Source organism: Lichenostomus cassidix, chromosome W, assembly GCF_008360975.1.
Source record: "Lichenostomus cassidix isolate B80296 chromosome W, HeHo_3.0, whole genome shotgun sequence".
Taxonomy (NCBI): Eukaryota; Metazoa; Chordata; class Aves; order Passeriformes; family Meliphagidae; genus Lichenostomus; species Lichenostomus cassidix.
The window spans coordinates 10475580-10493513 of record NC_139510.1 but is presented as its reverse complement, the minus strand read 5'-3'; the positions used below and the strand labels follow the sequence as shown (position 1 = coordinate 10493513).

At 42.6% G+C, this 17934-nt stretch overlaps 1 protein-coding gene across 1 annotated transcript in view; it reads left to right on the top strand.

Moving 5' to 3' along the window:
* LOC146425482 (ubiquitin-conjugating enzyme E2 R2) overlaps window positions 1-17934 on the top strand; it is a 303121-nt gene that overhangs the window by 183457 nt on the left and 101730 nt on the right. The window contains exon 2 of the mRNA XM_085041692.1: window positions 15080-15166. Coding sequence (XP_084897818.1) covers window positions 15080-15166 — 87 coding nt within the window. The remainder of the gene's footprint in view (window positions 1-15079; window positions 15167-17934) is intronic.

Sequence of the window (17934 nt, the reverse complement as noted above, 5' to 3'; positions counted from 1 at the left end):
AGCTCCAAGTTACATTTACATATGCCTCAGGCAAATCAGTGACGGGAACTATTCCCCATGGAATTGGTTCTCCCGCTGCTCAAGGCAGAGGTAAACAAGCAGTGATTTTAGAAACATTCTGCATTTCTCCAAAGTCTCGAATTAAACCTACAATTAAGTTTTCTTGTTCTGGGTTATGGTGAAAAACCCAGGTTTTATTTCCAATTTCAACATCTCTAATTCTTCTTTTATTTATTCATGCCCTAGTAAGGGATACCAAAGTCACAGCGTGTGTCCACCATGCATCTTGGGCAATCCAACACCAATATGTCCCTTCATCCTCTGGTTGAACATCCTGTATCACTAGAGTTAACATGCCTCCTAATCGCTTCTCTAATTGGTATTTCCCCCCTTCCTGGACATTTCCTTTCTTAAACCACCATCCAAACTCAGAGAAAACAATTCCACGCTCTGGTTGGCAAACTAAAACTACAGAAGTACCACAGACCGCCTGGTAAATCCCATGGGTAGGTCTTAACCCATCCATTAGATGACTTTTTCCTTGTACTTCTCTCTTCCCGTACCCCATCATAGAACCACAGCTTATCACACAGAGATATAATCCCTCATTTTTCCCCACATGTGCCTGAGTATCATTTAACCATCCAATTCCACTATCGCTTCCTGCCTGCAGGTCACTCTTTCCTTCCGGCCTTTCCCACATTATCTGTCTAGCTAATTTCCACCAAGTAACCGTGAACATGCTGCTACATTCATGTTGGGCTGTGAATGAGCAATTTATTTTTGAGGGTGGACCATCCCACATGTCAACTGATGCTTGGTAAGGTGAGACTTTTATTGCCGAGTTGCTTTGCCATGTCATAACCCCTAGTGCGATTCGTTTATAATCAAAACTCCACCTAATTTTTACCAGACATGTATATATCCCAGCACTTTCCATGCTAACGTTGGTAAGTTGTAATGTGGTATTGCCTCTTTGTGTGTCCTTATCCCAAAATGTACTATTGATAACATTAGTGAGTGTTTGCTCTTTTCTCCAATATGTACTTATCTCATCGACTCCAGCCCCCTGGTCATCAGTGATTTCACAAGTCAAGTTTACAGTCATTCCTTCCATTGCTCCGATTACAGGATCTGAAACAGTGACAAGTACATGTTCATCAACAGGTAATATTTTTAGCATAACCAGAAATACAGCAATTACAATTTTCATTTTGCTCGTAAAATCAATCGCGTGGGGGACACGACTTGGGATTCCCACTGAGTTGGCATCTTCTTGACTCGCGTGTAATGTATCCAGGAGTCGATTCCGGCCACTTTGATTGCTGTGAATGTTGTTAGTATCACCTGATACGGGCCGTCCCATGATTCTCTCAGTGGGTCTGTGAACCAGTTCTTCACATATACTTGGTCTCCTGGTTGAACATCATGCACAGGGTTTTCCAGTGGAAGAGGTCTGTTCCACTGCAGGGCTCCACGCAAGGCACTGAGAACTCTATGCAGAGAAACAACATAATTATATACTGCCTGATCCCCTACCACATGCGGGTCTCCTTTTAAAGTAGTTGCATGGTAAGGTTTTCCATATAGTATCTCATAGGGGCTCACGCCTAATCTTTCCCTTGGCTTGATTCTAATTCGGAGGAGAGCAAGTGGCAAAGCCTGAGGCCATTGTAATTTGGCTTCTTGACAGATTTTCTTAATTTGGCCCTTTAAAGTTTGATTCATTCTTTCTACTTGCCCACTAGATTGCGGTCTCCAAGGAGTATGGAGATTCCAAGCAATATCTAACATCCGTGCTACATTCTGCACAATATTAGCAATGAAGTGAGGACCCCTATCTGATGACAACCCCAAAGGTACTCCAAATCTAGGTATTATCTCTTTCAAGAGAGTTTTCACTACTTCTTTTGCCTGATTAGTCCTACACGGAAAGGCCTCTGGCCACCCTGAAAAGGTACACACATACACCAGGATATATTTATACCCTTGTGCTTTGGGTAATTCTGAAAAATCCACCTGCCAATAATCTCCTGGTTCTGGTCCTACTTGTAATTTTCCCATCTGAATCTGTTTCCTGACAATAGGATTATTCTTTAAACAAACTGGGCACATTGCATTCACCCGTTTTGCCAACGTTAACATCTGATTGGAAATTATTTCATTCTTCAAAAATTGTACCAATGCTTCTGCTCCCCAATGACTTTTGTTATGTTCAGCTATGAGGATGGCCTTCATTATCTGTATGGGAACAACTACTTGTCCTGTATTGGTTATGTACCATCCTGTTGCTCCTTTCCGAGCTTTCAATAACATGGCTAGTTTCTCATCATCCTGTGAATACTTTGGAGCTTGTTGCATATAAGGTGTAACGGGGTTTACCTTAGTTGGTATGAGAGCCATCTGAGTCCATACTTGACGAGCTGCCTGCTTTGCAGTAACATCTGCTAAATGATTACCTTGGTAGATTTTTCCTTCTTCATTCTGATGTCCCCGGACATGCATAACGGCCACTCGCTCTGGTTGGTGTACAGCATCCAACAATGCTAACACTTCTGTGCGATGTTTTATTACAGCCCCTTGGGAATTAAGAAGTCCTCTTTCTTTCCATAGTGCTCCGTGAACATGCACCACACCAAAGGCATACTTGGAATCAGTCCAAATATTTACCGTTTTCCCAGTGCTCAATATCAAGGCTCGAGTGAGTCCAATGATCTCAGCCTTTTGGGCTGACGTACCTGGTGGCAAGGCTTGTGCCTCCACAACTCGAGTAACTGTAACCACTGAAGATCCCGCATACCTGGTACCGTTTTCCATAAAACTGGAACCATCGGTAAATAATTCCCAGTCTGGAGCATCCAGGGGTTCATCCTTCAAATCCGGTCGGCTCGAATAAACTTGTTCAATCACTTCCACACAGTCATGGGAGAGCTCATGTTCTTCCATCTCACTGTGGAGGAACTCTGCTGGATTAATATGATTAGTCGTTTGGAGTTCTATGTCATCTTGTTCTCTTAGAATAGCTTGATACTGCAGCATTCTACTGGAAGATAGCCAATGACCCCCCTTTTGCTCCAAGACAGCTAGTACCATGTGGGGAACATACACTGTCATTCTTTTTCCCATGGTAAGTTTCCTGGCTTCCTGAATGAGAAGTACCGTAGTCGCAACGGCCCGCAAGCATGACGGCCAACCGGTACTTACAGTGTCCAGTTGTTTGGAGAAATATCCCACAGGCCTCTTCCAGGATCCCAACTTCTGGGTTAGAATTCCCAATGCTAGTTTCTGCCTTTCATTCACATATAATTGAAAGTCTTTGTTTAAATCTGGCAACCCCAAGGCCGGGGCTTCTTTTAATGCTTGTTTCAAATCCTGGAACGCCTTTTCCCTGTTTGTATTCCATTTCAATTGGGATTCTTTTAGAGCCTCATATAGGGGTTTTGCTATCAGGCCGAAATTCGGAATCCATAGCCTGCACCATCCAACCATTCCCAGAAAGGATCTTAACTCCTGGTGATTTCTAGGGAGTGGAATGGAGCATATAGCTTCAATTCTATTAACCCCCAAACGTCTGAGGCCTTGTGTTAGTTCACATCCTAGGTACAGGACGCTTTCTCTGACCAGTTGTACTTTTTCCTTGGATACCTTGTATCCTGCTTGCCCCAACATATTCAATAATGCAACAGTTAATCGGAGGCATACCTTCTTGTGTTCTGTGGCCAAAAGAATATCAGCTACATACTGCAATACTACATAAGAATATGGAGATTCTCTCACCTGAGTCGTTTTCCATTCTTCTAATTCCTTTGCCAATTGATTACCAAAGATGGTAAGGCTGTTTTTGAATCCTTGAGGCAGTCTGGTCCAGGTGAGCTGTTTCTTCCTTCCTGTCATTGGTTCTTCCCATTCAAAGGCAAAATACTTCATGCTCTCTATTGCCAGTGGGATGCAGAAGAAGGCATCCTTTAAATCAATCACAGTGAACCATTTAAATCGTTCTGATACAGATGTTAACAATGTGTAAGGGTTGGCAACCACCGGGTGAATGTCTTTAACTATCTCGTTTATAGCCCTTAAATCTTGAACTAATCTATACTTACCATTTGGTTTCTTCACCGGGAATATAGGAGTATTATACTCTGATTCACATTCCTTTAATAATCCTTGCACTGTAAACTGCGCTATCAGCGGAGCTACTCCCTGCCGAGCCTCTGCTTTAATGGGATACTGTTTTATCCTAACCGGTTTAGCTCCTTCTTTTAGCTCAACTACCACCGGCTGGGCAACCTTTGATTTTCCTGGAGTTCCCACCTCTCAAACCCAGGGTACCACTGCATGTTCAATCTCTGTTGGAATCGGTACTGAGTCCACTTCTTTTATTGCAAATATTTTCCCTATTTCTTCATCCGGAATTTCCAATTTAACTCGACCCTGTTCAAATATAATTTTAGCATTTAATAGAGACAGCAAATCCCGTCCAAACAGAGGCTGAGGGCAGTTTGGCATATACAAAAACTGATGATCCAGTTCCTTTCCTCCGAATTTTAAATTAAGGGGTTGTAGAAAAGGCCTTTCCTCCAATTGTCCCGTAGCTCCTATTACCTGTATAGTTGTGTCACTTATGGGTCCCAACCGTTTATTTAAAACTGAGTGAGTAGCCCCTGTATCAACCATAAATTCCTGCTCCTGTCCGCCTATTTCTATTCTCACCTTCAGATCCCGGTCTAGTCTGCTTTGATCCCTATAGTTTCCTAACATCATTGCCTGTGCTTGTGTCTGGGCGCCATCTACCGGCGGTACGGGGAAACCTCCCATCAACCCTACATTACTCATCCCAATCCCGTTTCTTACAGGACACTCATTCTACCAGTGTCCGAATTGACGACAAAATGCACACTGATTAGGACCCAACTGTTCCTGTCCACCCTGGCTCATCCCTGCGACTAAAAATCCTCCTCTCCCCTGAGCGAATCCTCCCCTTCCCCGTCCAATTCCCCTTCCTCCCCTTCCCCGGCCCCGTAACCCCCCCCGAACCGCAGACTGCTGAATTACCGCAAGAATTCCGGCCTGTTGTCGTTTAGCCGTTTCTTTTTCTCTATTATTATAAACTTTCCAAGCTACCTCCAACAACTTATCTACGCGCCGTGTGTCTTCCCCTTCTAATTTCTGCAACTTTTTCCTAATATCCTCTTGTGACTGACCCATAAACAACAATGCCAATTGTAACTGACCTTCTTCCCTCTCCACATCCAAACTAGTGAAACGCTGTGCTGCCTCTTTAAGTCTCTCTAAAAATGCTGAAGGGGATTCATTCTTTTCTTGTCTTATTGAGTACAGCTTGGACCAATTTAAGGTTTTGGGCATCCCAGTCCGGACGCCTTCAATCAACAATTCCTGGTACCTTTTTAACCTCTGTAAGCCTTCTAACTCATTCGGATCCCACCCCGGATCATCCCCGGGGACCATCTGATCTATCGTTTCCCCCATCATCAATCGTAACCGGAGCTGTTCCCTAGCCCGTTCTCTGGTTGCCTGTAAAACCATCTCTTTTTCTGTAGAATCCATTAATGTATCTAATAACACTTGTAAATCATTCCAATCTGGATTCTGAGTTTTAATTACCATCTTCACCACGCGGGCCACCCGCTCAGGATCCTCCCGATAACTCCCAGCTGATTGTTTCCAAATCACCAAATCTCCTGGAGAAAAAGGTACTTTAATAATAACTTTCTCACCACGGGGGCCCACAGCTTCCCTTAAGGGGGCTATCATTCGGGGTTCCTCTTGATTCCGCCTACTCTGTCTAGTCCGTGCCGCTATGGGGGTTCTTTGTATGCTTCGGGAGGGGCTTGGGGAAGGAGTCTGGGGACGGAGGGTGACTGAGGTATGATTTACTCCAGGTCCTTCCGGGTATTCTTTTTTATTTTCCTCATCATCCTCATCCTCATCAGTATCAGTATCATCTATATCTCCTTCCCTGTTGGAAAACGCAGTTTTCCAGCAAAACTCATGCTAACCTAACAGGGCTGAGCAAGGCTTCAGTATTCCCAGGCCTCAGTAAAATTCTGACAAGCTGCAGTGGTTGTTTGCCTGAGAATGTTCTGTGGGAAGAATGCCATGAGAAAGATTAGGAGTCAGGAGTGTTATGAGAAAGGAATAAGGGAGTTAGCAGGAGGATCCCTGAGTGTGTGAGAACAGCTGCAGGTGTGTGTGTATCTATAATTAGAAACTTCTGTAACAGTATATAAGTCTCTCGTTTAGTGAAATAAAATGGAGCTTACTTTATATCTCATATTGAGAGTGCTGTGAGTTTTCCCTCGCGCCGCATCTCGTTAAATGGTGACCCCGACGTGATACGGAGCAGCAGGATTTACAACCGACAACTACGATCCCTGTCAACGGAGTTTTACGACCCTGCTTGGGAGAGCGGTGCGAACGGAGAGGTGCTTGGGGAGTGCGGCCTCAGCGTGTCGAGTCTTTGCCCGAATTGGGAAAGGTCGGAAGACACAGGTGAAATAATACCTGCCTACCGTGAGGGCTATACTTCGGTAAACTGCACAACTCTGGCAATTGCGAGCCTCGATCGAGTGCTTAGACGGTGTTGACCAGGACCCTGAAAACCAGCTGGACCCAAAATGGAATCAGAGGTAGCCCAAATTTTATTGTTATGCTTTTTAGAAAAGCACGAACTCAGTAGCCTGTTATATTTGGCTGGCCTGATGGCAGTAGGACAAGTTTATGGATTTTTTACAAATCCTATTACAGTATTCAGTGTAACAGAATGGTTGAATTACGGAGCTGTTTTGCTTTTGGACTGTGATAAACTTGCAAGAAAGCTTGGCAAATCATGGAGTAAAGTTGTAGCCTGCTTACAAATACATGCCACAGAGCAAAACCTTACGTGGCTCACGGCGCAGGACATAGTACCCGCATTAAGCAGAGAAAAGCCTGTGAATTACTGTGCCACTTTTGATATGCGTAATACTTCGGCAGCCGCGGCACAGCTGCCAGGGAAACCCCCCCCGCCAGGGAGGGGGGGGGAGAGACTGCTGGTAGCCGAGAATTTAAAGTTGCTCGATTGGATGAAAAGTCTGTTCCTGTCTCAATATATCACAGAGTATGGCAATGTTACAACGAAAAACATCTTAGCTGCTTTGTTTGAGAGAGTCACTGTTGGACTTTTGCCAGAACAACTGAATATTTTGTTAGAACGAGCTCCGATATCGCGGGTAAAGAAACAAAGTAACCAGAAATCATTCCGATGTTACCGATGTGGGAGTGGGGAACATATAAAAAAGATCTGCAATGAAAAAACTTGGTGTTCCCACTGTAACAAAGATACTCACAGCACAGAAGCTTGCAGAAACAAAAAGAACAAACGGAAAGTGACCAGTGACCCCGGAGCAGCGGCGGCCCCTACCCTGCGGCACGCCACACAAAGGAGGCTCCTACCGGAAGTTGTTCCAACCGTGGCTTCCGGCCGAATGACAACCAGAGCGGAAGTCCCAGAGGGTGCCCCGGTGGGTGGAGCCACGAGCCATCCACGCCTCCTTCACTGCCCAGCTGTGACGTCTGTGATGAAACTCTAAACTCTACTGATTGACAGCTTCAGCAGCGAACCAGAACTAACCAACAGCGTTGCCAGCAGAAACAGTCTGAGCAGAATGGAGCAGATCGGCTCTTCCTTCAGCCTGGCTGCACTGACACCGAGACCAAAGCAATTTACTAATAAAGAAGCATTGTAACAAGATATTATCCTGATAAAAAAAAAATAATAACACCTTGAATACTAAAAGCTTTGAACGAAAATTGAATTTTGCTAAAGCATTTGTGTAACTGTGTGAATGTTGTAGGCCTCCTGAGAGTGTTTGCTTCTTGAATGCTTTAATGTGTAAATGAAGGCTGTGATTAATGAGAATGTGATTTTGATTTCTTGAGAGTTGTAATGTGTAAATGAAAGCCTGTGAGTGAAGTTATGCTGAATAGTTTAAATTACCTGTTAAGTATCTTTAGTTAAGCATAGATTCTGTTAAAGTTAAGTAATAGTGAATTTAAATTCTATTAAGTTGTAAGTTCTGTTAAAGTTAAGATTCTGTTAAGTAATATTAAGTAATGTTAATTTTAAATTCTGTTAAGTTTTAAATCTTGTTAGAGTTAAGTTGTTAAGATAATATCAATTTTAAATTTCATTATAGTTAAGTCCTACTTGTTAGTTTAAGATAAGAGTTATTAAGATTAAGTTTTATTCATTTTTAGTAATATTAATTTTAAGTTTTAAATTTGTTAGTTTATATTATTATTCACAAAAGCTTTGCAGTTTTATCTTTTTAGTTAAAGTTAAGTAATAATATCTACTGTTTTCAAATATTTCATCTTACCTTATATAGCTATTTACAAAAATAGTCACATGTTAAGATACTCTCCTTATTGATATTAATCAAAGCTTGTTTATAAGATGTTCTAAGAAAACCCTTCCACTTAGCACCTAAGCTCTGGCCAAGCTTTGGTTCTAACTGGCTGGGAAACATGCCATGAGTCTCAAAGTGTTTTGCACCAAAATGTGATCAAATAATTTTCATTTACCAAATTGAGTTTATAAAAGCTAAACCTTCTTCCAAGTAAACTTAGAGTCCTTGTCCGGAAAAGGTTCTCTAAGTTTTACCTGTGAAGTGAATGTTTTCAGCAATGATAATTTCTAAACCATGGCAACATATCTAACTAGTGAAATTTCCTTAGGTAAATTTATAGCAATTCTAATAATAATAACAATTACTTATAGCAAAGCAAATTAATCTGATAACAAGACGTCTGTTCTCACAAGAGAAACGGGGGAATTGTTGGAAAACGCAGTTTTCCAGCAAAACTCATGCTAACCTAACAGGGCTGAGCAAGGCTTCAGTATTCCCAGGCCTCAGTAAAATTCTGACAAGCTGCAGTGGTTGTTTGCCTGAGAATGTTCTGTGGGAAGAATGCCATGAGAAAGATTAGGAGTCAGGAGTGTTATGAGAAAGGAATAAGGGAGTTAGCAGGAGGATCCCTGAGTGTGTGAGAACAGCTGCAGGTGTGTGTGTATCTATAATTAGAAACTTCTGTAACAGTATATAAGTCTCTCGTTTAGTGAAATAAAATGGAGCTTACTTTATATCTCATATTGAGAGTGCTGTGAGTTTTCCCTCACGCCGCATCTCGTTACTTCCCCACTTCTGTACGGCGGAGCAGAGGGAACAGGGCGAGAGGGGGCAACCATTAAAGATAAATCCTCACCTTGACCAGAGAACCGTACTGCACATTTCACACAGGTTTCACGCGATTTGCACCCAATACATTCATTTCCATCGTTCCCCGCTTGCAATAATAGCATACCACACTCCTTTTGCCATTCTGTTTTAGACCCCAAATAACGGAACAAATCCAAATAAGGTACCTCATCCCATTTCTCATTATCCCTTAGATAATACATCAATGGATTAATTATGTTCTCATCAACAGTACCATTGACAGGCCACTCCGGTCCACCCTCAGAAGCATAGAGAGGCCACACATGATTACAAAAATCTATCATTTTTCCTTTGCTTAAGTCTTGGTAAAACCCAGCACTTTTCCATCTTCCCAGCAAGCATCCTAATGGGGTGTTCCCCGGTACTTTACCATTAGCTTGTACCAATGCTTTAAAGGTTTTAAAAGGCATCATAGCAAAGCAGAAAGTAACATGCAGAGAATAACAGGTAACATGCAGAGAATACAGATATCAACAGCACCAAGTATAGAAAGAGGACAGCAACCAAACCAACCAACTTGCCACTTCTCGTCGCCGCGAGGGGCAAGTGCCGAACCAGTGTAGCTTTCGCTTCGTCTTATGGTCGGCGCCTAGGCATTCCCCAAGACGTCTATAACCCAACCCTGCGAGGTTCGCCGCCTCGTCTTATGGGCAGGTACCCAGTATTAAACTAATAAAGCACCTTACGGGCTTACCTCCTGCAGTTGTCCGACAGGCGCGGGGGTCGGGCACGAACCGATGACTCCCTGAGAATCACCCGGTGCCGGCGTGGAGTAGATCAGGACGTGAACCGCCCCAGCCACCTTCGGAGTCCTGCCGCGGTCGCCAGAAAACTGTTGCCTGAACCGAGGAAACACAAAACAACCAAAGTTATTTTATGTGGTGCTTTATTGAGGGCCCTGGGGACCTGAGGACTAATGTCCAAAGTCAGAGCCCCAACCTGTTACAAAATCACTGAGTATATATATGTTTTCTTTCCAAATTGCTTCATCTCAATGAATTTGATTTCTAGACACATCTACCTGATTTATGATTACATTGTGACTTTGTTTTTCGTTAACTGAACATTCTTTATCATCATTAATCTATTACACCCTATTAGATAAGTCACACACTTCACTTAGCAGATTACTTAAATAAACAAACTGTTCTATAGCTACATTCCTTAGATAAGTCTTTCTACCCTCCTCAGTATGCTCTATTGATCCTTTTGATCGCTACTGGCAACTTCGCTACACAACACTGTTTACACTCAGGCCTACTGATCCCTCCAAGCCTTAGCATGACTCCTACTAAAGTCTTTATTCATGGTTTTGCAACAGCACTGCTCAGCAGTAGCCAAAACACTGGTCTGTTATCAATACCCTTCTAACTACTAATGCAAAGCACAGCACTGGGATGGCTGCAACTTTACCTCAGTCAGACCCAATACAATGTGTATCAAGTCACTGTAGTAATTATTCATAGTGACTAAATTGGGATTTAATTCAGTGGTTGGTGGAAACATTTAGGTTTGTATTTTCAGTCAAATAGTATGGTATCTAATAAGACTTTTATTTTTCTGTCATATATAGATTTTACTATGGCTTTGCCATATCCAAATAGAAGAAAAATAGAAAACCTGATGTGCAGGCATTAATGAGGATGCCAGGAAGCAAGGCAGTAAAAGAGGAAACAAAGTGACTGTGCTGGTAGCAATATTCTTAAAATACGTGTCATAGTGTCTTGTGCAGCAGTTGTAAATGCCTATAAAAGGCTGAATCTTCCTCCAGGATGGTCTGTTTGTTACCAAATGTCCGAAATATCGGAATCGGACTCTTCAACACTAAAATTGTGTTAAAGAGGGCATCATTTATTCAGGCCTAAAGTGCATGCAGGAGATTCTAACCTAATGTGGACACGTGATTCTACAAGAGGGTTACTCATATACAGTCACTACATGCATAGTACAATTTGCCTAATACCATAAATCCCACCCCAAATTCCCAGAGATTCAGTACTTTGTTTTGTCTATCACTGCATTCTTGGGTCAGATGTCTTCTTATCTCCCAACTGTCATTGCTGAAAGCAGCTTTCGCAGACCTTGTTTCTCTGCTAAAAGTTTCACAGGCACAGTAAAAATTGAATTAACCCTTTTGGTACATCAGGGCAGTTTTATTCTTTTTCTAGGGACTATAAGCATGACTAGTTATAAACTGGGGAAGGGGGGAATGGGTTGATGACTGTCATCTCTACCTCCTTGCCTACTGAGTGTGTTCAGTGGTGTCAAAGAGCTATGGTGAGCAGACAGCTAAAATCAGGACACCAAAATAAGATTTCTTCAGTTTAAGCTCAGCTAGAGGAGTCAAGTATAAAGTGAATACAGTAATGGTTGGGTATTTGTAGGTGGGGGATTGAATTGCATCTTTACTCCTCCTAAATTACTTTGTCTCACTGTAACTGACCTAACAACAAGGTGCTGTAAAACTCTGCCACTCTCTAGTACCTAGTAGCCTTGCTGAATTAAGATCAGATAGCTGATTTGCCTTACATCAGTGAAATTGTAGGATGTAAATCATTATTAAAAAAAAAAAAGTTTATTGCCTAATTTGGTTTTTTTTTGTCTCAACATAGAATTGGGCTTTTTAGTGAAAAAACTGACCTGTAATCATGGCTGCTGCTGCATCTTTGTTTTTGTTCACCTAGAAGCTATACCTGTGTAGAAGACACAGGTTATGCCAAGAGAACTTACAGTTAGTTCAACCATGAGTTTTGTTGTCTCTTGCATTTTAAATCTCAGTCCTTGGGTTGTTTTATTATGTGTTGGATCTCATGGAACTGCATGTAAGCACAGGAATGGACTTTTCTGGGAAAACCCCAGTGGTCCAGAGGAGTCTGCAGCTTACACAATGCAAACACTTGAAGTGAATGTGTTCTGCCCTGGGTAAATCTCTGCTCTGCTCCCAGTGTAGGGTGGCATGTGGAGCTAGGCATGTCCTTGCTGCTGTAGCCAAATCCGCTCTCTTCTGTGCTGGTGTGGTGACAAGAGGCATTAGTTTGCTGCTCTTGGAGCCATGCCATTTGTGTAAATGACCTTAAAATGTGGGCTAGGATTGTTTATGTGGATCATAAATCTTTTGGTTGTGAGGGTGGTATGGCAAATGACTGTGAGGCACGGACTCAGTGCTGCTGTAACATACCCACATACAGTCAGTATCATGAGCAGGCATATACAGACTGTAAAGCCACATGAGCTTCTGAATTTGTTTCATAAAGGTGAACAGAAAAACCTTTTCCTGGGTATCTGGCACTCTGCCCTCATAAAATTTGGGTTGCAAGGTAAAAGCATATGCCAGTCTAAGTAAAACAGTAGCCAGGTTCTCAATGGCCATTTAATCCAATCTGTTTGCCTGCTCCTGTTTCTGGGAATAAAACTTCCCATAGCTTGTCCTGTTGAACAAGGTCAGCACCCTGCATCCCAGTTGCATGGTTAGGTGCTTGAGTGGAAGAGGGTGACCCAGGATTCTGCTCTCATTGTATGTGTGTTATGATCCAAATATTAAGGAAATATCTCTGCCTGAATTAAGGTGAAAATGAGACCATATGCCAGTCAATAGTATGGGTTTTATTTGATAGTAAATATGAGACAGAGAGAGAGAGAGAGGAAAAAAGAGAAAAGAAGTAGGAAAAGAGGTGGGGGGGGGACAGAAAGAGGGTGACAGAGACAGAATAAAGAAAATATCACCATCCATGGATTCCAACAATGTTGCATTGATCCTCTCCAGCTGGTCTTCTTGGTGGTGATGGTCCCCCCAGAAAGCATAGAATCCCATGGGTTAATATACACTCAGGCCAGGTGGCAATGTCCAGGCGTGTCCTCCCAGGGGAGGGGGCAGTCTCTTGCAGCAGGATCCATTGCATCATGTGCAGCCCTGTGGTGCAAGGTCTAGCACTTTGGGGGGGTCTTTGATGGATTATGACTCCCCCTCAGCTGCCCCTCGTGAAAGTCCCATGGATGTGGCCTGTGGGACTGGGGGTTCCACAGCTGGGCCAGTTTGTGTAATGGAGGATGGATGGGTGTTTCTTGCCTCTGACCAGAGGTTACGCCACACACCCGAAACCTCCTCCTGCCCCCCTTGGCTGGGGGGGGGAGGTCTGTGTAAACTTGGCTTCTGTGAGCTGTGCTGTCCCCCACCCCAAACTCAGCCAGGGATGATTCTCAGCACAGCTGGTGGCTTTGGCCTTTGTGGATGCATACCTTTCCCTCAGCCTGAGATGACTGAAAAATAGGTTTCCCTTTATCTAATCTCAGCAGTTTGACTTTCAGTCCAAAGTCCCAGTCAGGTATTTTCAGGGAGGCTTCTTTGGTTGTAGCTTCTTTATACAGTTTTTGTTATAATGAGCAAAACTTTATATCAATGTTTGAGGCATAAACTATTTCAGTCTCTGACAATGTGATCTGCTTTTGGGGTCTCTTTTTGTATTCTCAGTTGACTGTGAGCCTAGCTGTGTTGCAGGTGCCAGGAGATGCTTCTCTGGAGATGGTGCGTTAGACTGGTGGGACTTTCTTGGTGGGTTGAGTAGCACCAAAGGAAGGATCTGTGCTCCACAGTGCAGAAAGTGGTCCTCCTTTGAGGGGAGCATTTTTGGTATTAATCAGTCCAAATTCAGCTTGCTTTCCTATTGGCTGGCTCTTGTGACTGCTGGTAGGACAGCACAAGGAAGTTGATATTCAGTGCTGGGATCTCTGCAGTCTTCCCACAAGTGACTTGGCTCTAAGAGTCTTGCCCCACAGCTGCCTACTAACCTCAGAGGCACTGGAAGGTAATGTTTGCTGTCATTGCCCATTAATATTTGGTTCAGCAAGTTATGCTGATTTATTAAACAAATAGATGGTATTCAGACTTGGAAAATGCTTGTGGTGGCAAGAAATGTAGTATTAGGAACACAAGTAGATGGACCAGTTTAACTCGCACAAGAAAGGCAAAAAAAACCCCAACCCTTTAGATCTCAGTTGAACAAGTATTTAATAATTTTATTTTTTTCTCACACAGAGTAATTAAAAACCTTTGCACTGGCAAATGTAGAACAGGTCTTTTCACCTTAGCAAGTGTTTTTATCCTGCAAGTGTTTTAAACCTAGCAAGAGCACAATTATATCTTGAGTTCTAGCTTTTTTAATCTATTTTACCATTGAGTTGTTGGGTAGTACTGCTTGAATTAGGACTTGGTAAATGCCTTATGGCTTATTTTCTTAGTGTTACCAGCCCAAGTAAGGCCTGGTGTTTAAGTTTTTTGTTGCATTCGTTCACCTGCTGTGGTGCTAATGAGCAATGCAGAGACCCAGGTGGTGCAAAGGAGAACCGTTTATTGGAAAAAAACGGTCTTTTTAAGCAGTTAACTGTTTATCAGTTTTCATAGTTTTAAGGCACAACAAGCCCAAGTCAACCAACCACCAACCACCACGAGGTGGACACGCGAATGTCATGCAGCAGTCTCTCAGGTTCTCACATCCCTCTATTCCAGCTGAATCATTCTCCCATAGTTCCCTTCTACTTAGCCTAAGTGACAGGCTGGAGCCATGTTACAAGGCCTTTTCCTTTACAAAGCCTTACCTATCAGTAACAATTTTTCTTGTTCATTTAGTATTTTACTCATAAGAAAATGTGTAGAGTTATACTGTGGGTCTACATGGGCACTGATATATAAAACAAACCATTTAATGGACTTAATGGAATTTTTTTTTCCATGCTTTCACTGCAATGGTTGCTTGTTGGTCTCTTTGTTCTGTTTCATAATTAAAATATTTTGCTTTATTTTCCAGGCTCACATTAAATTTCCTATTGACTATCCATATTCACCACCTACCTTCAGATTCCTGACCAAAATGTGGCACCCCAACATTTATGAGGTAAAGTGTTTTTTTAGCTAATTACTTTTTTCCTCAGGTATGTGAGAAGGTTTCCTATGTCCTTAAACTTCCAGAAGTATTGAAGGTACTAAACATCTCTAGCCATAACTAAAGTGGTTAGCTGTTTGTGTTTAAATGTCAGCTTCATGGATGAAGAGTTAAATCTAAATGTTGTAGGAAATGCTGTTTCTGTAGGCAGGGATGGAGCCTTTCTCATACCTGCAAGTGCAGCAAGCAGCCCCAGCTGAAGCATCATGTCGTGAGCATTGGCGGTTTTAGGGGATTCTTGGATCCCCTAAACTGGTGTGTGGGGTCTTGCTCTACTGGGATACTTAGACAACTAGTTGTTTGTATGCCTTTTAAGTACATTTTTTGAGTATATCTGTTGGAAAACGCAGTTTTCCACCAAAACTCATGCTAACTGAACAGGGTTGAGCAAGGCTTCAGTGTTCCCAGGCCTCAGTAAAATTCCGACAAGCTGCAGTGGTTGTTTGCCTGAGAATGTTTTGTGGGAAGAATGCCATGAGAAAGATTAGGAGTCAGGAGTGTTATGAGAAAAGAATAAGGGAGTTAGCAGGAGGATCCCTGGGTGTGTGAGAACAGCTGCAGGTGTGTGTATGTATCTATGAATAGAAACTTCTGTAACAGTATATAAGTCTCTCGTTTAGTGAAATAAAATTGGAGCTTACTTTATATCTCATATTGAGAGTGCTGTGAGTTTTCCCTCGCGCCCGCGTCTCGTTATATATCCTACAAAATTGTGTGATGAGACAAGAAATGGGAAAAAGTCTCCTGCAGCAGTCAGCCTATGATAAAGGGGTTTGGATTTGGGGTGCTTCAACTGCAGAAAGAACCAGAGCTGGAGTCCAGCTTCAAGAGGAGTCATGCACAGCCTGGTCACCCTAGGACCAGAGTGAACAGATACCTTTTGATTTAATGTCTGCTAGTCAATTTGAAGCAGCCCTTAGTTCAGTGCATGTATGAGTGATGTTCAGAGTGTAACACTGGGCTATCAAGTCCATGATTGGATCATGGTACAACTACATAGCAGGTTCAGAAGAATGATTTTATATAAATGTTTTATATAAATGTTTTTTAGAAAGAAGCACTGAAAACATTTTCTTCATGATGCTGAGCATGGGCTGCTTGGAGAGATTTAAAGTAAAGCTGTCATGAACCAAAGCACTAGGGGAAGCGCTGCCATGAGGTTGCTGTGATGGACTAGCTCAGGGGCTGACAGCGGTCCAGCTGTGTTAATATGGCAGTGCTCAGGCTAACCTCTGCTGTTGCTGGGGCATAGGATATATTGCCCTGCATCTGGTATGAATGGACTATGTTGTGTTTTTTGCTGGGCTTTCATCTGTCAAGTGACCTTCAAGGTTTCTCCTGGAGCCTGATTGAGTTGAGCTGTTGTGTTAGAGCTCATGTGAGCAGCAGCTTGAGGCAGAGTTTAATAGTGCTGCTGCAAAGACTGTGAGAAACAGCATTTTTTATTTCATTTAATTTAATTTCATTTTATACAATTGGTTCAAAATTACCAAATTTCATGTCTGTATTTGAAAATTGAAGGCCTGTTTTGGCTCAAAACTCAATATTTTAGTGGAGGCGAATCAAATCTCTGCTAAACTTTTGGATATCCTAGAGAGACATCAACCTGTTAGGACTACTGCTTGAATATTTTGAGGAACTAAAGGCCTTTCAAAAATGTTCCATTTGGTGTAGCTCTGTTTACTTATCACAGGTCTTCTGCAAGCTTTCTTTGTGTCCACTTCAAACCAGGAATGTACATGGGGAAAGGCTTGCCCCTTACCCACTGTGATCCCTAAAACCTTGTGCTGATCTCATCGAGCCCCGTGACACCTTTACCCATCCAGACTCTAATGCAGTGCTGCCCTGCTTGAATTCCCAATCATGTAATATTGATTGTTGTAAGAGGGAAACTTCTCACATTCTTGCTTCCCTCTATATCTTTGCATTGCTGAATATCTGCTTGTCCACATGCTGCTGACTTGATCACATGGGGAAATTCTCCTGAGTGCAGTGATGGCTTCTCCTGGCCACCATCTCCCAGGAGATGGGTAAAGGAAAAACTGGGTAAACTCATGAAAATTATGAATAAAACCAGAATAGGCTGTAAACATAATCTAACATTAGTAAGGTTAACTTCACCTTAAAAAGATATTAGGTTGTACAAGATTGTACAAGCCTGTTGAAATCCTAACAAGGCAGTTTCCTTTTTATGGAAACTGTTCCAGCAATATAAATGTGTGTTTGGCTATTCAGCAGCTCCAGATACTATGTTGCTGGTTTTTGTTGTGTTCTTGACAAAACTGCTTCAAATGATGAGGGCTTGCTAATTAACATACCTGGAATGGTTAGTGAGGTGCTGAAATCTGCTTCCAATGGATCTCATTTGGTTATAAAAGAAATGTCCTTCAAGTGAGCTGTTGTTATCTGTATCTGTGATCACTGGCTTGGGCTCAAAGGCATGGATGCTATCACAGTGCTACTTTGTGATTTGGCTCCTGTATGTTGAGCAGTGTTGGAGTATCCTCAGGACATAGCTGAGACCAGATGCTTGGAGAAGTGGCAGCCTGCAGTCTTGAACAGAACTGATCTGCAACATCTCTGTTGTTCCTATCATTGACATGTCTTGGATCAGGGTGATAAGGGTCAGTGTGAATGCTGGTGTAAGGCTGCCTCTGAGAACTTGTAAGTCACCCCACAGAGGGCTGCAAGAGGGAGCAAGCCAGTGGGGCCTGGAGAGG